Raw genomic sequence first — 27,171 nt, 5'->3', positions numbered from 1 at the left:
ATTTCTCTATACCCCAGGCCATCTATTTCTCTATAATATCTCAAAGCCCCATTTTTTAAGCTCCTCATAGGGGATAATAAAGGAAACTCTAAGGGAGGAAGACTACACTCTTGGAGTAAGCTATGGGGGGAGCATGTTCAAGTGGCAGTGCCCCAACATAGCCCCTGCTTCTTCAAGGGACTCTTGACCCTGGTGTTCATAATGTGAGCAAACGCCAAGAGACAAGTGATAGCTACAGGGCCACTGGTAGATCCAAGTATATCCAGTTTGGAGGGTAGGACAAGAAGAGAAAGTAAGTCTGGTGAAGACTTTATAGAGGGTCGTCCTTGGTGGTCCAGTGTTTAAAAATCCACCTTCCAGTGCAGGGGACACAGGTTCGATCCCTGGTTGGCGAATTAAGATCCCACATGCCTCAGAGGTACTGAGCTCACACACGGCAACTAGAGACTCCATACTCTCTAGAGCCTGTTCTCCACAACAAGAGAAGCCCTTCCCTTCACACACACACATACACACACACACACACACACACACACACACCCTGCAACAAAGACTCAGCACAACCAGAAAAATTAAAAAAAAAAAACTTTATAGATAAATGTCCATGTCATTGAACAATTACTTTGAAAGCCTTGCTATTTCCCCTAATCTCTGGCTCAGTTATGCTTGTCAGAAAGTAGCAATAGTAGACAGGCTAGCCTATTGTGACTTAACCCAACATCAGGCCAGTTCAAGGCTGAGATGGGGTGGCAGAGAATGGAATGCTCTAGAAATGGGGAGGAGGATGTGAGCTTGGTGGAGAAACTTAGTATGGAGAGGTTTTTATAGAGGTCTTTTTATAACCTCGGCTCCTGAGACTTCTGTGTACAAATCCCAGGAATGCAGAATTCTGCGAAAACTACACAGGGGAAAACTGACTGAAACCATCAGATGAAGAGTTTACTTTGTCCCCACACATATAAAAGAAGAGTTTTCTAAGTTTGAGGTTATTGGTGGAAATTGAAGTATCTTTTTCTCATATAAGAGTCTTCTTTTACCCTACGATAGCTCAGTGGTAAAGAATCCACCAGCAATGCAGGAGACACAGAAGATGCTGGTTCGATTCCTGGATTGGGAAGATCCTATGGAGAAGGAAATGGCAACCCACTCCGGTATTCTTGCCTGAAAAATTCCATGGATAGGGGAACCTGGTGGGCTACAGTCCATGAGATTGCAAAGAGTCGGACACAACCTAGTAACTAAATAACAACAACCTACTCCCTTTTGAGTCTGTGCCATAATCTAGGAGGCTGTTCAAACAACAGCCACTGTGTCCCATGGTTGTTCCTTAGTTGTGGGGATTATAAGTCCAAAGTCAAGGCTCCTCCGTCCTTGGGATTCTCCAGGCAAGAATGGAGTGGGTTGCCATTTCCTTCTCCAGTGCATGAAAGTGAAAAGTGAAAGTGAAGTCACTCAGTCGTGTCTGACTCTTCACGACCCCATGGACTGCAGCCTACCAGGCTCCTCTGTCCATGGGATTTTCCAGGCAAGAGTACTGGAGTGGGTTGCTGTTGCCTTCTCTGAATCTCAGTCTAATCATGAGGAAAAAAAAAACACACACACACCAAGTTAAATTGAAGGACAGTCTGGAGAATAATTGACCAGTTCTCATCAAAAAATGTCAATGGCATGAAAGACCGGTCAGGACTAAACTGTCAGAGGTCAGAGGAGACTGAGAAGGCGTAAAAATCAAATGCTATGTAGTATCCAGGACCGGTGGTGGTTTAGTCGCTAAGTCGTGTCTGACGCTTGTGACCTCATGGACTGAGCCCACCAGGCTCCTCTGTCTATAGGATTTTCCAGGCAAGAATACTGGAGAGTGGGTTGCCCTTTCCTTCTCCAAGGGGTCTTCCTGACCCAGGGACTAAACCTGGGCCTCCTGCACTGCAGGCAGTTTCTTAACTGACTGAGCTCACAGGGAAGCCCATTCCAAGGACTAAAAGGAGGACCAAATATGGTCTGTAATTTGTTTAATAACAGTGTATCTATGTGACTTTCCTGGTTTTGATGATTATACTGTGGTTCATAAGAGTATATGGGAGCTCTTGCCTATTCTCCCAACTCTTCTATAAATCTAAAATTATTTCCAAGTACAAAATAAAAGATGCATCCCATGGGCGTGCTTAGTTGTGTCCGACCCTTTGTGACCCCATGGACTCTTCTGTCCATGGAATTTTCCAAGTAAGAATACCTAGTGGGTTGCCATTTCCTCCTCTAGGGAATCTTCCCAACCCAGGAATTGAAACCGCATTTCTCAGTGTGTCTCTTAAAAATATTTTTTTTATTTGTTGGGTTCTATTTCACAGTGAAATTGTTCTATTTTGATGGCTAGGACTACATGGCCAGTTTTCAACTCTCATCCTTCATTTCTGCCTTTTTGGGCCTTCCTTTATGCACTTGGGTTTCTAGAGACACTGAAGGATACAACGTACAGAGGACGGGGGCGAGAGGAGAACTTTTCGCAGCAGTTTGAGCGAAATTCATCTGAGCTGTTTCCAGTGTATCCGTAACCTCAGACCGCTGCCAGAGGCATAATCACATTAGTGCAAATAAGGACACTTATGCTGATGCAGAAACTGCAGGGAGGTGCAAGGAGTTCTCCTTTCGGGCCCCTGAGTCTAGAGAGCTTGAACACTTGCTAACACTGACTTGTACCTGGACAGAGAGGCAGCCAGAGGAGAGGCAGATCCACAGCAAAAGCACTGTCCCCTGCCTCTTCAAACTCCCCATCCCCGCGCCAGCAGCCTCTGAGGGGCACCCATCAGTCAGTCTCCACTTCCATTAGGGGAAGCCGACCTCACTCCACCCCCAAGGCTTTAAGCTCCATTTGGAGAGCTCTGTTTTTCAGTGTCTTCCCCCTCTACTTCCCTGGAACCCCTGTCACAGCTGTAATCCGCAGCAAATGGATTTATTTCCCTGACCCTCGGGACAAAAGCCTAGTGTTCCCCAGACTTGGTGGCTCCTGGGAGGGCAGAACCCTCAGTGTTTCTCCAGCTGCTGGTCTCAGGCCCTCTGAGCAGCAGGGACCTGTAATCAGATCACTATCAGAGCCAGTTACAGTCAGCATATCATTCAAAGTGGTCCCTCACGGTGGGGAAGGGGAAATTGACTAAAGTACCAATCATAGCCTTCAGAGCGCCAGCTCACACAAAATGGCACAGTGAGTTGGAACCCAGAGAAAAATAGACTACGAGTTCTAGACGTTAGCCATTAATCAGATCTGGCTGGGTTTGCAGTGGGAGTCCACAGGGATGGGTGGCCTTGGGGGAGAAGTAAGGAACTAGTTAGGAGAAGGGAGCAAGAAGGGTAGGAATTGAAAAGGAAATTGAATAGGAGTATGTGAAATGTTGAAAGCTGAGTTAAGTTTAACGTGTTCAGATTTTCTCATGTGGGGCCCCAGGGTAGGGGTGTAAGGAGACTCCACTCGTGCCTCCGTGGCTCCCACAAGCCTTCAGAGCATCTGCTGCTTCCCACAGAGCAGGGCTTCAGGGTAAAAGGCCCTGCAAGCTTGGCTTCAAAGAGTGGACTGTAGTCAAAAAAGTCTAAAAGCTGCTATATTGTTCTACACTTACTAATTAATTCTGTTTCTTTCTAACCCTAGTTCCTTTCCACCAGAAGACCAGTGAGAAAGTGACATATGGCAGGACCCCAGCTTCAGATTTCTCCTTAGGCAAACTCCAGTCCTCCAGTTGAGTACATTCAACCACAGGTCCAGGAGGTTTGCCAGGGTGCCTCCATATCCATGCTTCTGGAGGATAGTCAGCGGAGCCCAGTCTCCTTAAGTGACTTACTTCCCCAAACACTAGGCTTCAGTTTTTGCATAGGGAAAACAAGGGGGATTATGGAAATGTTTGATTTCTTAAATTGATTGGTGAGTGCCCTTGTGTATTATCCTTTGTATATTATATACATGTGTGCTCAGTCCCTCAGTCATATCTAACTCTCTGCAGCCCCATGGATTGTAGCCTGCTAGGGTCCTCTGTCCACGAGATTTCCCAGGCAGGACTCCTGGAGTGGGTTGCCATTTCCTACTCCAGGGGATCTTCCTAACCCAGGGATGAACTCCCGTCTCCTGCATTGGCAGGCAGATTCTTTAGAACTAAGTGACCTGGGAAGCCCATATTTTATACAGAGGTGGTTTTGTAAGTATGTAATATTTAATAGACATTTATTAATAATTAGGGGTTAAATTCAGTGAACACAATTCTTTGCCACCTCTGAAAATCTAGCTTGCTCCGGTATAGACTTTGGCCAGTGTCATTGAAATAGTTGCTCAAGATGAGATCATGAATGACATCTCAGAGGTTGTAGTGTGGGAAGAGCTCTGGCTTTGGAGTCAGACTGAGTTTTGCATCCTAGTTCTGTGATGACCTTAGATAAGTTACTTTGATAAGTTCTTCATTGAAAAAATTGGGATAATATCTATCCCACAAGACAGATTATGTGTATTTATAAAGCATCTACTATAGATATTGATACATAATAGGTGCTCAAAAAATAATCAATATTTTAGTGCAGATACTGATGGAAGGTACTGAAATTAAAACACCAGTGGTATATGCTTTAAAGGAGTTGGTAAGAATTCTTCAGATGAGATAGAAATTAAGCAAAGCTTTCTATCTAGAAGTAGGATAGAGTGTGGTATGTTTCAAGCAATTTTGTTTAATAAACATTTATGAAATAAAATGCTAGGTATAAATGGGAAAAGAGGATATAATCCTTGTTCCCCAGAAGTTCAGAGTCTAGTGAGAAAGACAGACATATAAGCAGATCAGTTGCATATGACATGACATTACAAGTGCTAGGAGAGAGGTAAGCACAAAGTGTCATGGAATAGCCAACCAACTGGACGGCTCTAAGGGAGAAATTAAAACCTAGTTTGAAGGAAGCAAGAGAAATGTTAGAGGAATCTGTGTTGAATAAAATTTTCACAGAAGAGGCTCAGGTGGTTCTGATGATCTGAGGAGCTCGTTAAGTGACAAATGGAAGGCGGGCATTTCAGGGAGGAGGGAACAACATAAGTAAAAGCACGGAGGTCAGAAATAACTAGATGTCCTAAACTTCAAGTCTTTTGTTTCCAGTGATAGTGTGGTGTGGAAAATGAGGCCAGGGAGGCAGGCAGGGTCAGCTCATGGGCGTCCATATGCCCCATTGAGAAACAGTGGGGAAACTGTGTGAGCCCAAGAACAGAGATAACTGAACAAATGGTGCAGGGACAACAGGAATATCAAAGAATGAAGTTTAAGGAAGCAGTTTGGTAGTTCCTCAAAAAGCTAAATATTGAACTCCCATCAGTTCAGTTCTGTTCAGTCACACAGTTGTGTCCAACTCTTTGCGACCCCATGAACCCAGCATGCCAGGCCTCCCAGTCCATCTCCAACTGCCGGAGTCTACCCAAACCCATGTCCATTGAGTCGGTGATGCCATCCAACCATCTCATCCTCTGTCATTAGAGTCCTTTCAAATGAGTCAGCTCTTCGCATCAGGTGGCCAAAGTATTGGAGTTTCAGCTTCAACATCAGTCCTTCCAATGAAGACCCAGGACTGATCTCTTCCAGGATGGACTGGTTGGATCTTCTTGCAGCCCACGGGACTCTCAAGAGTCTTCCCCAAACACCAAAGTTCAAAAGCATCAGTTCTTCGTGCTCAGCTTTGTTTATAGTCCAACTCTCACATCCATACATGACAACTGGGAAAACCACAGCCTTGACTAGGCGGACCTTTGTTGACAAAGTAATGTCTCTGCTTTTTAATATGCTGTCTTATGGTCTAACAATTCCACTCTTAAGTATATACCCAAAAAGAATTGAAAGCAGGGACTCAAACAGGTACTTGTATACCTATGTTCATAGCAGTGTTATTCACAGTGGCCAAAATGTGGAAACAACCCAAATGTGCGTCAGTGGATGAACTGATATACAAAATGTGATATATACATACAATGGAACAGTATTCAGCCGTAAGAAGGGATGAAATTCTGATACATGCGGCAACATAGATAGACCTTGGAAAGTGAAAGTGAAACGTGAAAGTGTTAGTCACTTGATCGTGTCCCACTCTTTGCGGCCCCATGGACTGCAGCCCACCAGGCTCCTCTGTCCCTGGGGATTCTCCAGGCAAGAATACTGGAATGTGTTGCCATTCTGTTCTCCAGTCTTTGAAAACATGCTAAATAAAATAAACTAGACACAAAAGATCAAATATTACATGATTCCACTTATATGAGATATCTAGAAGAGACATTTATAGAGAGAGAAAGTAGATTAGAATTCATCAGGGGCTGGACATTCAGTTATTGCTAAATGATGACAGAATTTATGTTTGGGGTATTGAAAATTCTGGGAATAGATAGTGGTTGCCCAAGGCCATGCAGCTAGTCTCAGTAGAGCTGGCATTCCCAAAGCTAGGATTACCAGACTCCTAAGTCCACGCTCTGTATTCTTTAGCATGTCTGCTCTCCTGGGATGACTGGGCACCAGCGAATGGGCAGAGCGAAAGGCTGGTGGTTCATTCACTGCAGCAGTAACTACTCTGCACGCACGAAAGCTAGCGAAACCCTCCTCTTTCCCGCCACCACATAGCACACATCCCTCAACACGCCACTCTTCTGAATGCCAGGACATGTGCTCTTATCACTCATTTGGAACTCAGATCAGGGTGGGCAACATTATTTTTATTTTTAAATTTGTACTTTATGCCCAATCCCCACCAACTAAGAAACGGAGTCAGGAGTTAAGGGACAGGCTTCCAAAGATTCATTAACCTCTACAATTATAAGCACATTTTTTATATATCTGTGCATTTTTTTCTGGGCTACAGGGCTTAGGTGTCATCATCTCTGATAAGCCTCCAACAGTTATGAATGTTGAAATGAGGGTCCGTGTGTCTTTTCAGTTCCCAGTACTTAGCAAGCATACCTCGCATGCTATAGATCTCATCAGATGTTCAGGTTGTGGGAAAACTAGGAACATGTTGATTGGGGAACATTCTAGAAGTGGTTGACGAGTGGAAGGCGGGACTGGGCAGCTTCGTGCTTTGAAAGCAGAGACACAATGTAGGTTTGGGCAGCTCAAATGTTACTTCTCCTCTGAAGTGCTCCCTAGTCTGTATGGCAGAGTCTATTCTTCCCTCCTCTGTGCTCCGCAGGAGAGACTGCAAGGGAGCCAGAGAGAGAAAGAGAGAAATGGAGACACAGCGATTCAAAAGTGAGAGCTAGAGAGAGCAACAGCCAGCAGAGAGGGAGGAAGAGGGAGTCTCCTTACTCTCTGTGTGCGAGGATGCGCCTGATCAGGCCTGGGGGAGAGAGAGAGCCAGGCAGGGGGACCGAGAGAGAGAGAGAGAGAGAGAGAGAGAGAGAGAGAGAGAGAGAGAGAAAGAGCTGGAGCCCGGGGAGTGGGACCAGGAGTGAGCAGCGGGAGGGGGTGTGGGAGAGAGAGCAGAGGCAGGCGAGGAGTAGGGAGACAGCGCCTCTGAGTGACTGGAGTAGCCGGTCAGGGCCAGTGGAAGGACGGGTGGGGCGGGGGGAATACGTGTTCAAGGGAGAGGTGAGTGTGAGCACGCAGAAGTTGGGAAGGGGAGGGCAGCTGTGGGCACAGGGTGAGCAAGCATGGGGTTGAGGGGGCAGCAACGAGAATGGGAAAACCAGGGGCTGGGGGCAAAAATCAGCAAGACAAGAGGGGTGCAGAAGCCAAGATCGAGGTGGAGAAGAGAGGAGGGAGAGGCACGCTTGGGAGCAGGAGGAACGGCAGACGCAGACAGCAGGAGAGTCCAGGAAACATGCTGTGTCCCCATGCAGCTGAAGTCAGTCTCTCTCTTTCCCGCTCTTGCTCTCTTTCTTTCTCTCTCTCTCTCTTACTCCTTCCCTTTCTCTTTCTCTCTCTCTTTCTTTCTCTTTCCCTCTCTCTCTCTCTCACATGGGGAGCAGCTGCTATCTTGCCTGTGCAGTTTTTCCATAAACAAATACCCTGCTGTCTTTAGAATGTTGTCTTCTTTTATTTCTCGTCAAGAATTGAGTGCATCCTGTGCCCTGGCCGCTGCGAAAGCACAGTCAAGCCGAGGCCTGACCACTCAGGATGTAGACTGCCCCCTCCTTTATTTGCTGTGGCCACTGCCTTGTTTCATTTTATTTGTTTATGTCTATAAGTATACTACTTCCGTTGAGATTTCTAGGGTGGGACACAAAGCAAGAACTGAAACCCAATTCTGGGCAACAGTTTGGAAAAGGGAGGTGGGCATTGAACTAAAAGAAGACTTTGAGATTCTGTGGGATATTCCAAGTTTGAACATACCTCTCATTTACTGATTTGTTGCTTGGTGAGCCTCCTAATTCCAACAGAGCCTCATGTCTGCAACTAGGTTGTTAGTTTCTGCAAGATCAGAAGTATGCCTTCTGTTGCTTTCTATCGAGCCAACCCTTCCTTCCATGGAACCATAGGGTAAATTTCAACTGAGCAGAGCACAGGAAATACTTGTTGGCTTTGCTGTTTCATCAGCCTGCACCACCATTATCATCATAAGCATTCTTAACAAGTGAGTGGCCAAAATGAGTCCTAGAGCTGAGTGCAGTTCGGGACAAAGAGAATTCATGGAGGACAGCCTTGCCCTGTGGTAGTAAAGGCAGACATAAAAATTAGGAGAGGGACTTCCCTAGCAGTCCAGTGGTTAAGACTCCGCACTTCCAGTGCAAGGGGGCGCAGGTTCAGTCCCTGATCTGGGAAACTGGATTTCACATGTTTTGTTTGTTTGAGTGTGACAAAACCTTTACTGACAGCTCAAACCTCAGTAGACATCAGAAAATTCATATAGGAAAGAAATTATTTAAATGTGATATATGTGACAAAGTCTTCAGCCGAAATGCACACCAGGATCTCACATGTTGCACAGCATGGCCAAGAAATTTTAAAAAAAGAATAAAATTAAATTTTAAAAAGCTCGGGGAAATCACTGCTTAAAAGGATCAGGTCATGAGTATTGTTTGCTTTGCCTTGGAAGCCATAGGCCTCTGAACTTCAACTTGCTGCCTTCCACTGGGAGTAACCTGGATTTCCTCACCTCCAGCCTTCATGTCTTTGAGCCTTCGCCCATACTTTTTGCAGCCCATGGTAAAACCCACCCAGTCTGAGGACAGCATCCTGAGGAATGCTGACAACTCCAAACTAAGCATGTTGGGAAGAAGATGGCAGGGCGTTATTAATGACTATTTTAGTTCTTTGCACTGAGGTTTTCAATATATTATTATTTTCTTCACTTATTAAGTTGGCATAATCTGCAAGCAGAGAATTGAATTCTATGCGAGAATGACGAAGAAGTGTGGATTTTAGACATAGGGAGGAGTGGGTAGAAGGAAAAGCTTACACACACACACACACATATATATCAGGATTTTTTGGAAAAGAAGGAAAGAAGGAAAAGAGAGGAACTTGACCTGAGACCTTGGCATGACTTCCCCCGACTCCTTCCTTTTTTCTCAGTTCTTCTCCACTCCCACATTGCCTTGAAGGGATGCACAGCTTCCAGTTCTGAACCCCAAGCATACGACGGTCCCTGAAGGAATTTCTGTCATTTGCATCCTTGGTGCCCAGGATAGAAGTTCCAGGAGACTCTGCCAGTTCCACCTTGGAAGAGGCTCGATCTGTTGGAACTGGACGGTGGGAACCAGGCTGGGGCCAGGTTTAATGACCGCAACAGCCAGTGCATAAGGAGCTCTCAGTATATGCTCGACTCCCCGCTCAGCACTTCGTATCGTTAACATCCTCCCAACAATCCGTACAGTCTTGTGTCTGCCAGATTAAGACAGAAGGTTAGAGAAGTGTGACTTGCCAAGGCTTCCCGGCTGGTAAATGGCAGAGCCAGGACTCAAACCCAAGTCTCTCTGACTCCAAAGCCTGTGGTTTTCACCACAGCGTGGTGTCCTGCTCAGCATAGACTGGGGAGCACTCGCTGAGTACTTTGGGAAGGAAACAGACTCCAAACATACTCGAAGCTCTTCTGTCTTGGCAAACAAGACAAATACTACAGTTTATTTTATTGCCTCTTTCTCTCATTCTGTTCTCTCTAGATTTTTTGATCCCATTTCTTTCAAGAACTGCCTGTGTAAATACAGACAAGTAATAATTTCTCTGATATTCAGTTTCTCCACCCCACTGATGAAAATGTTGCTGGTATGAAGGATGCTCCCTAAGATCACTGCTAGGAAGCCCACCATAGGGGTTCTTTGTGGCTGTTTTTCACCTCTCCAAGCAGAATAACAGGTCATCAGGTTTAGATTCAGGCTGACCTGATTTCACACTCGCCTTGCGAGCCTTGTCCTGATGGCAGGGGTGGCTCAAGAGCTCGGTTCAGAAGAGTTCCCACCACAGGCTGGGGGAGACAGATGCCTATTTGTGCGTCCTCTAGTTTGTTAAGCATTTCCCTTCTGCCTCTTTCCTCCCAGCACCTGCCTGCTCATCCACCACCTGAGCACCCTGACTGTGCTGTCCCGTAGGCCATGGAGAACGAGCTGCCGGTCCCCCACACATCCAGCAGCGCAGGTGCCACCAGCAGTGCCAGCTGTGTCAGCAGCAGCAGCAGTAGCAGCAGTGGTGGCAGTGGCCGGCCCACGGGGCCCCAGATTTCTGTGTACGGCGGCATTCCTGACCGGCAGGCCGTGCAGGTAAGATGCCACCTGACTGCTCGTTAACCAGGAGGACATGTTGGTGTGGTCCGGTCGGACAGCCAGGGTGCCAAGTCAAAAATGGGCACAAGGGCGTATGTTAGTGGCAGATGTCTGTGCCTCATTGGAGAAGCAGTGATGCGAGATGGGTTCCCTCGAGGAGGTCTGGGGAGAGTGGAAATACTTAGCAGAGCCGGAAAATTCCTTTCTTACCTGGTGACTTAGACCCCATAGGGCCATTTGGGGAGGAGATGCACGTGAAATCTTTAAGGGCAGACAAGTGAAACTAGCAGACAGGAAAAAAGGATCAGCATCAGCTTGGCTGCAGCCTAGAGCCACTATCTAGGTGACCACTGCCCCGTGACAAATCTGTCTCTAACGCACAGAGGGCCGAAAAGGACCCCAAACAACCCTTTGTCTTTGCAGCCTTCTGCCTTCTTCCCTAAAGCAGTGGTTTGCAAAATGTCATCCGTGAGGCCTTCTGGTTGACTACACACTCTTCCAAAATGCAGTCATGACCACACATTGCCTGCCATCTGCCACGCACCCCATGCGGTCCAAAGCATTTTGCCTATCTATCTTCTCCTCCAGCTGGGAGGAGGATTCATATTAGGCATAATTTTATAGTTAAGAAAACTGAGGCTCAGAGAAAGTGGTGTCTTATCCAGGGTCATGCAGGTAAAGACAAAAATGCTGAACCTGATTCTCACCCCCCACCCCCACCCCAAACCCACGTTCTTATTCCCTACAATGTCTGGTTGAAGTTCCTGGATAAAATAGGCAGAAAAGAAAGACCACAGCGGAGAAATGTGTTTTCTGATGGCTTCGCTGTTGCAGTTTGAGTGTACCAGATGAGTGTCCTTACCTTGCTTTGGCCCTAGACCCAGATTAGGGGATGGAGGGGAAGCCACAGCAGACGGTGGGAGAGCCCGAGAAGTCTAGCTGGAGCAGACCCCATCAGATGCTCTGGAATCTTTCCTCTCCTAGCTATCTCTGCCTCACACTTAGTAGCACCACGCTTCCATCCTTGCCGCCTCCTCCAGAGCCTCCTCCCCTGGGCCCTTTGCACATGAGTATTTTAGCACGTTTCTACCTGCGGACATTAGGAGGTGCCCTCCATACCCTCCTGCCTCTCACCACAATTCCAGGCAAAAGGGATTTGAGATTTCTGCTCTGGCAAGTGGAGTGACCCGAAGTGGTGTTGCGCACCCAAGCAGAACCAGTGGGGCGCCTCCTACTTCCATTCATTCACATCCTCCAGGGAGGAAGAGTCTGTCTCTACACTGCTATCTGGATGCTGGGTGGTGCTTTTAGGAGTCTAAGGGAAATAGAAAGGCTAGATAAAGGGAATAAGGAGAAAGAATTATGGGGAGAACAAGGTGTAAGAAGCACGGAGTGCACGTAAAGCAGGAACCTCGGAGGGGAAAGTGCGCTGAAGGAAGCATATGGAGGAGATGGTGTGTGGAAAGGGCATCTGGGGAGACTCCAGAGCCCAGGGAGAATCTGTGATATCAGCCTGTTTTTATAAAACCCCCAATCTGAGCCCCAAGGCGATTTTGTCCAAGAGCCACCAGCCCCTGAAAATCACTCTGAGCCAAAGAGAGCTAGACTGGAGGCTCACTGCCATGGGGCAGAACCCAGGGCAGAAGCAGCCCTGTAGCCAAGGGATTCGGCAGAATAAGGGTGGGAAGTGGGCCAAAGCCTGGCCAGGGCCCAAGTAAGGCACTCCCCACCCTGGGAAGATGGCAGGAGAGTGACCAGGTAAGAAGAAAGGAGGAGAATAGAGAAGAGGATTAGAGGGTCTCAGGGCTGGAGGACAGGCGTTCACTTTTCCTTGTTCCTGAGGGCGGAGGAGAGGCTTTGAAGAGTGGGAGAGTGGGAGGGGATCAAAGAGCAGCCGTTTGTTGTTTCCAAGAGAGTGTGGCTCAACCAGTCCCATCCGAAAAGAGGGAATAGCAGAAAGACAAGTGGGAGATGGTAGCTCGAGAGAGGGAGCAGTAGCGAGAAGGAGGGAGAAAGTAAAAGAGGAACGCAGCCTCCTACGGCTGCAGCAGCATCCTCGTACCTGTAGCATCTCTGTGGCTGTAGCATCCCAGCTCCGCAAGGGCGGAGAGACAGCCTCCTGAGGGACCAGTAGGACCTCTCAGCAGCTGGGGGCAGACCGTGCCAGGAGGGTCTTCCCTTGGACAAGTTTTAGTTTGGCTGGCTGGAATAGGCCCCTACTTCCTCTTTCTTCCCATCCCTTTCCCCCTTCTGCCTTGTTGAGCTTTGGTTCCCTCTGTCATCATCACCCCTGTGGTCCTGTTACTCTCATCTGAGGCTGCAGAGTGGTGGGGAGGGGTACCTAAAAAGCCTGCCATAGGACCGGTGGCACAGGTCTCCTGTCTCCTGACCTGAGGGTTGTTAGAGGGTCATGTGCCACCCATATCTGGACAGAACAGGGAGCATGTACCCTGAAGAGAAATGGGGATAAATCAGGTCGGAGCATGTAGAGCTGTGCAGACAGCCGTCTCCCTTGCTCCCTGGTGAGAGGGGATCACAGACCTGGTCATTCATCCAGTCAACAGAATGTTTCTGCACCTACTGTATGCCAGAGTTCATGTCAGACCTAGGGGGAGGGGTTGGAGCAGGCCTGGCTGCAGAAGGGGCTCTTCTCTCCCCCGCCCCACCCTTCACAGGTGATCCAGCAGGCCCTGCACCGGCAGCCCAGCACAGCGGCCCAGTACCTGCAGCAGATGTATGCAGCCCAGCAGCAGCACCTCATGCTGCAGACGGCAGCCTTGCAGCAGCAGCACCTCAGCAGTGCCCAGCTCCAGAGCCTGGCGGCCGTGCAGCAGGTGAGACCGAGGATGCCACCAAAGGAAGCGGGGGAGGAGGCAGGTGCCCCACCCCTCCCACACGTTCTCTAACTGCCTTCTCATGGAACCCCTGCGAAGTCGGCACCACTGTCATCTGCGTCCTTCGGCAGACGAGGAGAGCGGCTCTGGGAGGCTCGGACCTCCCCCAGGGGCCGCAGAGCTCTCGAGCAGGCTGGCCTTGCTCGAGGGGGGCCCGCCGGCTGCCTGCCTCACCGCCACAGCGCACCGCAGGGAGGGGACTGAGGGCGCGAGAAGGCGTCCACAGGAGAAGGCCGTCACCCATTCAGCCCACCCGTCTGCCTTCAGTGGCTGAGAAGAGCTCAGTCATCCAGTCAACAGAATGTTTATGCACCTACTGTATGCCAGAGTTCATGTTAGCCCTGGGTACACCGTGGACCCTGTCCTCCTGGAGCTTGTGGTGGGGAGACAGCAAGTAAACAGAAACCCATATAGACAAGAAAGCAAAGCAGCCAAATATCAGAGCGCTGACAAGCTCTCCCACAGAGAAGAGTAACAGGGAGGCCCACCTTAGCCCGGGGGTGGGTGGGGGCCTATCTGCTGGAGGAACGGTGAGTGAATGAATGTCTGCTGGAGGAACTGAAGGATGAGAGGAAGCTGGCCAAGGGGAGGGTACAGGCTGGACATTCCAGCCTGTGCCCCGCTCGCCACGTGGGAGCCTGTGAGCCAGGGATAATAGAGGAGGGCGGGGTGAGGGACTGAAGAAAGCTGGAAACATGGATGATGGTCCCAGCTGACAGCTGGAGTGCTTCTGTGTAAATGCTCGGCCTCGTGTAAGCCTTTCGGCAATCCTGCAAGCAGTCCCCACTGTGTAAAAGAGGAAGCCGAGGCACTTGCTTGAGGGCCCGTAGATGAACCAGAATAAGGACATGACCTCCTCATCACTGCTCTGTAGTGCATCCCATGGTGGGTGAGGGCTGAGGGAATGGCTGGAGGAGATCTGGGCCTCAGTGACAAGGATTCTTCTTTCCCAGGCAAGCCTGGTGGCCAACAGACAAGGGAGCACTTCAGGCAGCACTGTGTCCGCACAGGCCCCTGCCCAGTCATCCTCGGTGAGTAGGGTGGGGAGCAGCAGGCCAAGCCCATGGTTCCAGGACCACTTCCTTCCTCTTTGCCCAAAATGCTCATGAGCCTCCAGATGCAATGATGGTGAATCCTCAGTCATGTAGAATCATGGCTGGAATCCATTACTCTTGCCAGAAAAAAAAAATATATATATATGCCACTTTCTAATTTCGGTTAGTAACTCCCTATCACCTTTACAATGTCAGGGCTCCCAGTTCATGACTCAGCCCTCTTCCCATGGGGTCCTTCCGACAGCACTGCACACAGGCCAGAGATGCAGCAGTGCTGGGGGGTGATCCAGGACCCAAGGATCAGAGCTGGTTCTAAAGAAGGCTGAGTCCACCAAGGAACAGAGGAGCTGGAGAGAAAGAAGTAGATGAAGGGGTGCAGAGTTAAGCCACAGAAGCACCTACTGCACACGTCTCTCTCCCCAGATCAACCTGGCAGCCTCCCCAGCAGCAGCCCAGCTCATCAACCGGGCTCAGAGCGTCAACTCGGCGGCAGCCTCGGGCATCACCCAGCAGGCCGTGCTTCTGGGCAACACATCTTCTCCAGCCCTGACTGCAAGCCAAGCACAGATGTATCTCCGGGCACAGATGGTGAGTCCCCAGCCTGGGCCATGGCTCAGGTAAGCCAGGAGGACAGAGGCAGAGAAGTTTGGATCCGGGTGATTAAAGAAGGGTGGGAATTAGAGAAGGGTGGGGAAGAAGCACCAGGCAGACAGTTGGCAGGAAAGCAGGGGTGGCATAAAGAAGGTGGCCTGGAAGGGTGACGGGAGCTTTGATATTGGCTCCATGACTCAAAGAAAGGTAGGGTTCCAGGCCAAAATTAAGTTACCCATGAAGCCTCCTTTCCTTTCCCTCTGAAACAGAATTGTCCTCCTCTTATCAGAAACCCCTCCCTAAAATTAGTTACAGTAGGAATGCAAGGGTCTATGCCTAGGTGGTCTGTCCACTCAGACACGTAAGACAAGCAGGTGCACAAACATCCGAGTACCCTGCAGAAGTGGGGTCTTAGTTTGCTGGGACTGACCTGTAGGGATTGCCCACAGCTAGTTCAGAGCCAAAAGTGCATTCCAGCCCAGGTGGTGAAGGCGGCTGCCAGCTCCAGGAACTGTGTTGCCACCACTGCATTCCCAGCCAGGCCTCCATTCCCATCAGGGCCAGTCGGTCAAACATTCATCAGGTAGGCTTGCTCAGGCCGAATGTACTCAGGACAGTATCAGCCCTCCACACACATACCTAGAGTCCCGCCTTGACACCTGTCCCTAAGAGGTACAGAGGCCCATAAGAAGCTGAGGGGTTCCTAAAATTAAGCAGGCTTTCCCAGGAAAGCAGCAGCATTTGTTCACCCAAGGAAGCAGGCAGGTCTCGGTCTAGATTGGGCTCAGCCCACTCTGAGTCCGGTCTCCCAGCCCTACTTTGAATTGTTCTCCCTCCCGCCCCTTGGCATACCATCCTTGTACGGCCCCAACCCTTGCTTAGTTTTTGTGGCCAGAGCTTGACACTGGGAGCTTTTCTGGTTCTGCTCCAGCACTTCAGTTCTTGACTCTGAACTCACTGAGGTGCAGCTCCATTTCTGGGGAATAGCTTCTGAGACACCCACGGGGACCAGACTCCCACTTCTCCAGGGAGCCAGGCAGCCCACGTGACACCACCCAAACCTGCTCTGTCTTCAGTTTACCCCATCCCTTCTCTGGCTCAGTTGCTCTCGCTGGAGCCCTGGAGCCTGGCCACCTCCCTCCCCAAAGTGGGGTGCCCTTGCTCAGAGGAGTAGGTATGCTGTCATATACATGTCCAGAGCTGGACTCACAGGGGTGGGAGTGTTGCACAGAGACCCTCAGTCCCTGCGTGCCATGCAAGGAGATGTAGACATGAGTACATCTTGGTTCCTCTGGCACTATTGTCTCTGCTCATGCATGTATACACACACACACACACACACACAGCCTAATCTAAATTTGACTAAAAAATAGCCAAAAGAATCTAATCTGATTCCTTCTGACATAAAGTCCTGTTCTGACCCACACCTAGAGTCCAGAGCGGGTTAGATTTTTTTTTAATGTTTTATCTTGAATTGGGGTATAGCTGATTAACAGACAGTGTTGTGACGGTTTCAGGTGAACAGCAAAGGGACTCAGCCATACATACACATGTATCCATTCTCCCCCAAACTCCCCTCCCATCCAGGCTGCCACATACTTGCAGGTGAGATTTAGAACACGGTTCCAGGGCATCTGTCTCAGCCCAGGGGCCCTGCTCCCCAGGATGCTGCAGAGAGGGACTTGAGGGTGTCCATCCATCATTATTGGTCCCTTCTCTGGGATGAGCTCTTAGCAGAGGCTTCTGAAGTACACCTGACTTGGTGCAGCCCCAGGACAGCCCCCTAGCCCTGGCCCTTCCTTGCCCGGCCTGGATCAGGACTTGAGAGGCCTCTTGAGATTTTCAGGAGACATCCCTGGACTCTCTTTCTCTCCCACCTTCCCCACTTCCTCCCCCAACCCCGTCTGCTCCCTGGCTGAGCTGTGTGTCCTGTGGCTGAGCCCACATTGGGCAGGTAAAAGGCGCCTCGTTTCCTGTGATTCCAGGCCCAGCCAGGTAACCTGGTGCAGGTAGCTAGGAGCCTAGGCGGCACTGTTCCTTTGTCCCCTCAGCTCATCTTCACGCCCACGGCCACCGTCGCTACCGTGCAGCCTGAGCTCGGCACTGGCTCCCCCGCCCGGCCCCCCACCCCCGCCCAGGTGAGGATTCCATGCTTGTGGGAGGGCAGGGGGGTGGGGACCCCCGCCGAGGGGGCACTGATGATGGGTCTGGGCCCGAGCCCTGGAGGAGCTTTGAACGTCTCGGGGTGCTCCAGGAAAGCAGGTGGGAGACGGCGTCCTATTACCCCTAGACGCGCTCCTTGATTCCTCGCAGAGAAGGCCTCCGCCACTCCTGACTCTGCTTCAGGCCCCAACCGCGGGGCAGGAGCAAATGTGATTGCCAGTAACGATGGCCCTCACTCCCTTATACCCTCCCCAGGATAGGCTCTGTTGTCATTGCTTTTTAAGAGGAAAATTCCACTCTGATTACACATGCTAGCAGCTCTAGGAATCAGGAAAAACGGCATGGAAGAGGGAGCAAGGATGAGTCCTAGGTCCCTTCCTTCTGCTGGGAGCACACAGACACAGCTGTGGCTGTAAAGATTCTGTGGGTGGTGGGGAGGAACCAGCCCCATCTAAGGGATGGGGGTCAGATGCAAGTCTGGCACAGCCTCCGTGTGTCCAGCAGAGGGTGCCAGGGACCAAGTTGAGTCAGCCCGCCCATCCTGATGTGTAAACCTGATCCTCAGGACAGGATAATCCTTTCACCTGGGAGACCTTGCTGGTCGATTCGCTTTCACTTTTGCCCCGGCCTTTCCCAGTGTGGGAACCCCCATGCCCTTCCATGATTTTTTCCAAGTGGTACACAGCCCATCCTGGTAGATTGGGGGAGGAGGGGAGGTAACAGAAGGGAGAAGCAGCCCCGGCCTCCCTGCCCCAGCCTGCCCCAGCCAAGCCAGACATCCCTGCTCAGAATTTAGTTTCTTCTGCAGATGAATCCAATGACCAGCACTCTGTCTGTCCCCTTTAGAAACTCTGCTCCTGGTTTCTCCTTCAGCCCCTTGTCTCTTGTCTTTCTTCGCTTTCTTTCTGATTTAACAACTCACTCTCATGTTCAGCATTCCTGGATCCATCCCTAACTCCTTCCCTGTCTGAACTGTGTGTCGGCATTGCTCACACCCACATTCTCTGGACTCCTACAGACCCCTCTTTTCCAGGTACAGAACTTGACCCTCCGATCACAGCAGACACCAGCTGCAGCAGCCTCGGGCCCTACCCACACCCAGCCTGTCCTGACCAACTTGGCCCTGAAGCCCACGCCAGGTGGTAGCCAGCCTCTGCCTACCCAATCACAGGGCAGAAACACTGCTCAGGGTTCCCCTGCAGGTGCCAAGTCTGGCGCAACCGACAGTGTGACAGAGCCACTCAAGAGAGGAGACAGCAACGGCAGTGTGCCCGGGAGCTTGGAGGGCCGGGCTGGGCTCAGCCGGATGGTGCCCACCGTGGCTACCCACCCGCTCATTGCACCAGGTAAGCGCTCCAGGAAGAAGGATTCTATCCCAGAAAACTCGGAAGGACGACGGGTCAGGGGGAAACTATCACACTCTCCTATTTCCCATGGGCAAGATAAGATGTCAGCCATGGGTCTCTGTTTCCCCTTCTACAGTCTTGAGATGGTCTTCAGCTCCAGATTCTGTTTCATGCTTTTTGTCCAGCTTTAAAGAAGGAAGTCATGTTAGTGGAAATAAATGGGACCTTCTTTTTCTTTTTTTAAAGAGGAGAACCTTGTTCATATAAATGGTCTATCATTTAATTTTTTTATTTGGCCACACCACGTGTCATGTGGGATCTTAGTTCCCCAACCAGGGATCAAACCCGTGCCCCCTGTAGTGGGAACACAGAGTTTTAACCACTGGACCACCAGGGCAATCCCAAATAAGACCTTCTTCACAATGGGTACCATGATTCTCAGGGTACCCAATCATAACTCTTCACCTGGGCAGTGGTGGTTTGGCAGTTACACTATTTTGAAATTCTCTCAGAGTCAGCAAAACAAGGACAGGGGCTAGCCAGAGGCATGTAAGAACCACATAGGGAGATGAGGAAGTGAGAAGTTTATTTTCTCATCACTCAACAGACATTTGTTGACTAATATGCGTCAGTTATGTTGCCAGTTCCGGGGGTGCCGAGATGAATAAGACATGGACCCTGCCTCCCAGGTGGGCATGGTCTAGAGAGACAGAGGAGTACAGCCTGTCGTAGATGTTAGCTCTGAGACCTGGAGGATCACAGAGGCACCGTCTAACCTGGGGGAGAGGAGCCAAGAAAGGTTTGCCAGTAAGAGTGGCACTCAAGAATAAATCTTGCAGGTTAAAAAAGTAATAATCCAGCAGATTACTTATGAGACAAATTATATGAACAAGATGAATCAGCATTCCCTAGGGCTAGATTCTCCCTGCTGCTAAAATTCTCCCAGCGCTGCCTACTGAAGGCAGTCTTTGAGGAAATCTGCCAATAGCCCTGGAAGCCAGACTAATCAGTCTCAGAAAGAAGACCAAGCTCTTGTAGCACAGAAAGGTAGTGATGGACCATGTGGCCTTGCATTAAAGATAAAGTCACCCTGGTCACATCCCTGAAATAACGATTCCCTCTCTGTCCTCACCCAGACCATTTTACCATCCAGTCTAACCTCGTTTTTATTTTTCTTGAGAGCCTACTTTGTGCTTGTTACTAGATTAACCACAGTGATCAAAATGTGATTTCTTACCTAAAGCAGGGTGCAATCAAAAGGAGGGAGATAGATTTTTAAGCAAATCCATTCGATTTCATAATTGCCATTGTAGGAGTAAGTATGAGGTACGGGGGGGCCCAGATGGACACCTCTGTGCCAGGCAGGACGAATCAGAGATGCTGTCCCTCCAAGGAAATCGCACTGGATATTGAAGCAGGAGTCGTTTCCCCAACAAAGGAGGGGAAGATATTCTAGACAGATGACAAAGACATAGGTAGAGCCTTGTAATGTGAACCGCGAAGAGTCTGGATTCAAGTCCTTTATTTATCCTCTGGAGGCTTCAAGGACAGAGGTGGTCTCTGCCTCCAGCGGACCCTCTGAGCTGAGGCAGGCAGCTCTCTGCAGAAGCCTAACCGCCCTGTGACTCCGGGCCTTTCTTCCTGTCTGGCATTGCTTTCTCCAGAGACTACTCTAGCCTCTTCCTTTTATGGAGAAATAAACTGAGGCTCAGAGGATAAAGTCTGGGTGGGGGAGGTGGGGTGTCTTAAAATGAGCTGATATCAGCTGAGACTAAAGCAAGGACCCCAAATTAACATTCCTTCTACCTCCTCATGCAACCTACAAACCATAGAGCAACATCTGTGCTTCAAGACTTCCTGAGAATCCCATTTCTACCCAGGTCAAAATGTAACCCCTGCCTCAATCTAAGCCAGCGCCCACCCCCCAGATTCTAAGGACCCTTCAATGGCAAGACTAGTTCCTAGATTTCCTCCTAAGGCTCCCAGGTAACCCTGGGACCTCAAGAAAACTGGATACAAAGGGGACCAGCACTGATAAAAATCTCTGATGTGTATTAGACAACACGCTGGGCTTTTTATGTACCCCACCTCTTCTGCCTTTCAGAAGAACCCCTGTAGATATTTTCATCCACTTTACAGATGAGAAAACCGAAGTTCAGAGTGGTTACCCAAGAACTTACTATAAATATCACTCAAGGTCATATCAATATTACGTGGCAGAACTGGAAACCGACCCCACGTCTGGCTGAGTCAGACAGTATGCTCTTAATCATCAAGCTGTGTTTGCCTCTTTCAGCTCTTGTGGCTTTTCAGCTCTTCCTAGGCCTTTCTTATTCCTGACCCAAAGTTCAAAGGGCCTCGTGGTTCTCAGATTGTTCTGGGTTTTACAGAGTCTAGCAGAGGGCTCTCTTCTCTTGAACCTGATAAAAGGGAAGGCCAGTGAGTTACAGACCGAGGCCCAGGGCCCCAGCTGTGGCCTGAGACTAACAGTATGTGACTATAGCAAGTACAGACACCAGTGGTTCCCCAGAACTCTCTATGGAGCAGCTGTGAGTTGCGGACCACAAAGCTCTCTCCCCAGTGACAGGAATCAGTAGGCTTTGCATTGTTCCTGCCTCCCACTGTCCCCTCCTGTTCTTCCCTTCCCCTCCCACCCCTTCCTCTCTGTGGTTCCACTCCCCACCCTCAACAGCCCGAATGGAAATGGAAGGCAACGGGGAGGCTTAAGATGCTAACAGATCTTTTCAGGGCCTCTAGAACAAAAAAAAGTCTGAAATAATCCTCCTGACCTGACGGGGGTGGGGAGGGGGTGGCCTGGAGCAGCACCTGCCCTGGGCGCGCCACTGTTCCCTAGGCAGGAGGTAACTCCTGGCCTCCTGCCCAGCCAACACACTGTGATTGAACAGCGGGGATCAGAGTGTGTGCGCATGCGTGTGTGTGTGTGTGTGTGTGTGTGTGTGCGCGCGCATGTGCGTGTGTGTGAGGTGGGGGGGCGGACTGGGGAGCGGAATGGCAGGTTTTTGTTTGTTATTGAAGCATTTTTTGAGCTGGCTGGCTGGTTGCCCCCAGGGAAAGTAACCAGTGGAGACTTGTGATGGGGGGCAGTGGCGGGGGAGAGCAGAGAGGAATGTGTTCTCTGGCGGCCGTTCCCTCCCCAGCAGGCAAATGCTGCAGTCCCAGCTGGGACTGCTCCCACTGACAGCTGTTTGGGGGCAAAGCCCCTCCCCCCGTGGCAAGCTCCCTGCTGTTCCCGCTCCTGTCACCTTGGCAACGGGCTTCTTTAGGCTCCGCAAATAGAAAAGGTCCCTTATGCCCTGCAAAGGGGTGGGTTGGTGGGTGGGGGAGGGGGAGGGGGCGGAGAGCAGAGCAGAGAGGTTGGGCCTCGCAGTGTGATGGAAAGACTGAACCAGGAAGGCCGAAGAGGGGTCCCCATAGGCCTGGCCTCCAGAGGAGACTGAGGGGTAGCCGGGTCACAGCTCCTGATAAGAGGCTTGCTTCTCGGAGTCCTCATTCTAGTGGCACCACTCAAGGCCCCTGGACATACACGCAGGCCCAAAGGTGAGAAAAAAGTGGCTGACCAGGAGGGAGATGCTGTCATCAAAGACAGCCGCCCAGTCACTGAAAATCCTGGGCGTTTTTCACGCAATTGTGCTCCAGATGCCGGGTCTTTGTTCTGTCTCTTCGTCCCTCCTCAGGTCTCTGGAAGGAGAGAGAATTCACTGTTGGGAAGGCCTGCCACACAGTGGCTTTGTTTTTACCACAGAGAGGGTTTTGTGTCAGGGAGTGGTGACTCTGTCTGTGAGAAGCTGGGCAATGTGACTCGTGCTGATTCCAGGACACTTGGGTACCATATTTCCCTCCCAAAGCACCTGCCAGACTGTGGGGTAGAACACACTTTTGCTGAGAAAGTCCAACAGAAACCAAAACATTACAAGAGGTCCTATTTTCTAGCTAGAATCAAGTCTCCAAAAACAATTTTGATGTTAAAATCAGGCAACCAATTATGAAGATCATTTCAGTTACCCACTGTAGGACCAGATTGAGATTACTAAGCATCTCCTCCTTGTATTAGGTCAGGGTTGGGAGAAGCCAGCAGATATCAGCAGAGAAGTTTTATATTTGCTGAACATTTCTCACCATGGGTGTGCGTGTGTGAGAGAGAGAGAGAGAAAGAGGAGAGGCAGACTGTGTGCCTGGAACTATCGGGCATTCCTCCTTTCCCCAAATCTTTCCCCCTAAGCTCCTCTTCTTATGTTACATCCATGGTTGCTGCCAGTAATAATAATAATTACCAGTGAATGAACAACCATGTTCCAGGCACTGTACTAAACACCTAACCTACATATCTCATTTACTCCTCGCAATATTCATCTCACAAATGAAGAAGGTATGGCTCAGAAAAAAATAATTAATTACCATCTCCATATAGCTTTCCCTCCTTAATTGTTCCATTCAGCTCCACAAATACTCATTTAGCACCTATTATGTGCCAAACGCGATGCCAACCATATGGGCATTAGAGTTGAACAAGTGTAAATTCTAAGAGGGGCTGTGGAAATTTGAATCGCACCTTGAAAACTGAGTACGTTTCCAGAACAGAAGTGAAGGGGATTATCTCAGCTGGCATCAGGAGGCGTCTATGCCCAGAATGGCCACGTGGGCCTGGGACCATCTGTGCACATAGGTGGGCCCTGCAACTCCTTGCTTCTCCTCGGCCCCACTGCCATTAGCTGTGGGATTCCCAAAACGCTCAGTCCATCCATCCCCCGTCACCTCTCTTCTAGTGGACCTTGTCTTTTCTTACATTTCAGATGCCTGCCCCCACCATCCACAGATGACTCTTCTACACATCCAACTCTGCCCCCCACCCCCGCCCCCAGCAATTTCCAGCTATCTGTGGGATCTTCCCACGAGGATGTCACCCCACCTGCATACACACTTTTAAAATTTGGAGATTCATACATCAAACCCCAAAGCCAAAAGTTTCCCTCTTCAGAAAGGATCCCCTTTCCCCGTTCCTGGCCACTGTCTGCAGTCATCACGTTTTCCTGGACCCAGGCTTACAATCTCGGGATGGTTTTTATTCATTTCCCTTCAGGGAGGCAGGAGTGTTAGAAAGGGAAAAGCGTAGGCTTCACAGTGAGACCTGGTTTCAGTCCCCAGCTTCATCACTTACTGGTTCTGTGACCAGCATCCAGTTACTTCATCTCTGTAGACCTTGATTTCTTCGTTTATAAGACTCAGATGGTTATTTTTACCACATGCTGTAAAGATGGATGAGGTGCGACGTGTCCAGCCCTGAGCAGGCTCGCAGCAGACACTCGTTCCCTTTCACTCCTTATTCCCACCCTCCATCACCACCCACTTTCTCACCACGTTCTGACCATATTTTCTCTGTGTCAGCTCCCAGGTTTGCTTAAGGCCTGCTGACCATATGAGGTTTAACTGACCACCTGACCCTCCTCCCAGAGACTTGCTCCTTGCTTGTTTAGAAACGTTCACTGCGTCTTTATTTCCTGCTTCGTTGGGTCGCGGGAGGGATTCAGTAATTAGCATGTTAATGACTTCTGACCACTGACTCTGACTCTGGGTGGGGGCCTTGAAGACCCCAGGAATACTGTAATTGCTCAGGGCTTCCCCACACAGATCCTCCACCTCTCCTCCCCCCAACCCCAACCCCTTTGTGACCAACGTGACCTGTGCAGAGCTTCCACCTCTCCTCCTGTCATCACACTCCCCCTTCCTCATCCATCCAGGATTACCTCCAAAGTTCTCAACAGCCTCCAACTAACCCTTGAAAGCCTGCCGTCTTAATTTGCACTTGCTGACTGTGCCCTTCACTCGCCCGTCAGCATTTTTCAAGCGTTTATGAGATCCAAGACACCCTGCCTCATCTGTCAAATGAAGTCAATTTTCCCTGAATCTGCGGCATTGTAGGAGTCTCCTGGAAACAACTCCCTTGCTCGTAACATGGGAACACTGCCCGTTCGTCTCAGAGGCTGCTTGTAAGGAATAAATGAGACTCAGATTATAAGAGTGTTTGAGAAGTTCAAAGCAATGTATACATAGCAGGTAGTATTTTAAGAATAGCTACCATGTATTGTGCGTCTTCTCAGCATGAACAAAGGCAGTGAACCTCTCCTCTTTGTGGCTGAAACATAATCTTCCATTTGAAACTAACAGACTACTCTGTGAAGTGTATCGCTGTTTGTGGAAGAGGAAATCAAGATTTGGAGAGGTTAAACAATTTGTCTTCAGTTGCACAGCCTGTAGGTGGCAGAACCAAGATTCAAACCAGATCTGTCTCTAAAATCCATGCTGTGAGCCACTTCTGCTGTAATTTCATCCCTCTACCACGGGTGGGTAGTTTCCTTTCTAATGCTGCAAGCTGTCTTACAAGGAATCTTGCTCACAGAGGGTGTCTGGTGGTTTTGCCAGGTAGCTGCAGGGCAGGCCTAAAGATATTAGGGCATAGACAGCCCACCACAGCATGTCCCAGAGGTGGGCTATCCTGTTTTTGTAACCTTGTTTCCTCTGCCAGGGAGATTTCCTCAGCTCCATCTCCCCTCTCACAGTCCTCCTAGCCCTCAGCCTGGCAGGACTGCATCTCAGTACATTCTTGTGCCTATTTCTTCAGGTTTTCCTAAAAGGAGCTTCCTTCTCTAGTTATGTGTATGTGGGACTCTGACCTCCAGAGTCAGTCTCAGTCTTAGTCACTCCCTGAGGCCTAATCACGTGAGGTATCTTTGGAGATGAGCGACCTCTGAAGGGTGCTGGCATCATTTAGACTCCCCACCCCCACCCAAACTGCCTCCTCTCTGGCTGTTCTCACACCCGTCACCAGGGGTTCAGCTGCACAGCTGTAGGTCCCTGAAAGCACCACGGTATTTAATGCCTCAGGTCTTCCCACGTGCTCTTCCTTTCATCATCTTCAGAACTCTGAATCATGCTAAATACTTACTTCCTCCAGGAAGCCTTCTCTGCTTTCCTTTCCAAGCTGAATCTCCTTTTCTGTGTTCTCAGAAGTGTGTGCTTGTCCCCTGTCATTAATATTTACCAAGTGATGCTGAGGGTGTCTGTTTACCAACTCTCTCTTGCTAAACTGCATTCCACTAAACCTATTCTAGGGACCAGGTTTTCCTGCTGCTACTGCTGCTGCTAAGTCGCTTCAGTCGTGTCCGACTCTGTGTGACCCCATAGACGGAAGCCCACCAGGCTCCCCCGTCCCTGGGATTCTCCAGGCAAGAACACTGGAGTGGGTTGCCATTTCCTTCTCCAATGTGTGAAAGTGAAAAGTGAAAGTGAAGTCGCTCAGACGTGTCCGACTAGTAGCGACCCCATGGACTGCAGCCCACCAGGCTCCTCTGTCCATGCGATTTTGTTTTAGCCAGCACCAAACACAGTGCTTGCTCTGTAGTCGGTACTCAGTGATTTTTGTCGCGTGAACAAATAGCTGCAAGTGTCTCCGCATTTAACTCTAAGCCCTGAAGAGTAGTAGGCAGTGGAAAGTTGTGCCATTCCTCTCTCGCAAGCACCCTCCCCTCACTGGTAGCCCAGGTAATTCCAAATTCTAGTCAAGTATTGCAGCTCAGAGAAAAATGTGTTTGAGCAAACCTCCAACCTACATCTGGGATGCTTGCAGCTCCCATGTGTTTTTGAGACAAGAATCCCAGCACTCCTGGACAGTGAACTTTTTCCTGCATCCAGAAAGACTTAGGATCAATCGAGATCCATTACTGGTCACAAGTTCTGGCAGTGGATGCAGCAAAGAGGGGCGTGTCGGTAAACCCTCACAGCCAGCCCTCCTGCACAGGGGCCCTTAATCCTCTTGCTGCTAACAGCCAACTGTTTGGGTAACGTGAATTGGTCTCTTCAGATTCTAAGTAGGCTGTCAAGGTTAGAGCACCAGACGGGAATGAAGAGCTGGCCTAGAGTCTCTCCATTGAGCTGGGCCCTAATGTGGGGAGGCCCGAGGCCTGCCCCTCCTCTGTTCCATAACAGAAAGGGCTGATGAGACCTTCCAGAGCCATGGCCGAGGTCCCATGGAACCAAGCTTTCGTTCCCTAGAAGCAGTGAGCCTTCTAGCAGTGGGGGATGGGGGCACCCAAAAGAGCTCCAAGCGAAAAATGAAGCCCCTGCATTGTAGGAGGAAATAAAGGCCCAGAGAGATTTCTGTGCATTAATATTTCAAAAACTGATATGCCCCATCTGAGCTGTAGAGAAGAGGGATGCGGCCGCCTCTGGTATGGTGGCTTCAGTGGGAGGTGCCCACCTTCAACCACCCCATGCGGGGAGGAGGTGAATCCACTCAGAGGAGGAGGAGCAGGAGGGAGGAGAATCCACTGACCTCGCTATGATCGACAGCACATAGTTGCTGAGCATCTACAGACTAGATTATTGTGCTGGACAGTGTGGAAGGGAAAAGAAAC

The 27,171-nt window shown here is 49.9% G+C and overlaps 1 protein-coding gene across 3 annotated transcripts in view; it reads left to right on the top strand.

Annotated features, from left to right (window-relative positions):
* The first annotated feature begins 10,479 nt into the window (after positions 1 to 10,479).
* The window catches only part of PHC2 (polyhomeotic homolog 2), a 49,907-nt gene continuing 33,215 nt past the window's right edge, over positions 10,480 to 27,171 (top strand). The window contains exons 1-6 of one of the 3 annotated variants that reach the window (XM_088844766.1): positions 10,480 to 10,690; positions 13,369 to 13,527; positions 14,541 to 14,618; positions 15,066 to 15,230; positions 17,285 to 17,371; positions 18,430 to 18,742. In XM_088844766.1, the coding sequence (XP_088700892.1) occupies positions 10,526 to 10,690; positions 13,369 to 13,527; positions 14,541 to 14,618; positions 15,066 to 15,230; positions 17,285 to 17,371; positions 18,430 to 18,742 (967 nt within the window). In that variant the 5' untranslated portion in view covers positions 10,480 to 10,525. Of the gene's footprint in view, positions 10,691 to 13,368; positions 13,528 to 14,540; positions 14,619 to 15,065; positions 15,231 to 17,218; positions 17,372 to 18,429; positions 18,743 to 27,171 lie in introns of all 3 variants that reach the window. The other 2 variants (XM_055396940.2, XM_088844768.1) reach the window with 2 other exon arrangements.

Source organism: Moschus berezovskii, chromosome 2 (genome assembly GCF_049115385.1).
Source record: "Moschus berezovskii isolate FMDL1 chromosome 2, NW_MosBer_1.0, whole genome shotgun sequence".
NCBI lineage: Eukaryota > Metazoa > Chordata > Mammalia > Artiodactyla > Moschidae > Moschus > Moschus berezovskii.
This window is presented reverse-complemented; position numbering and strand designations above follow the sequence as displayed.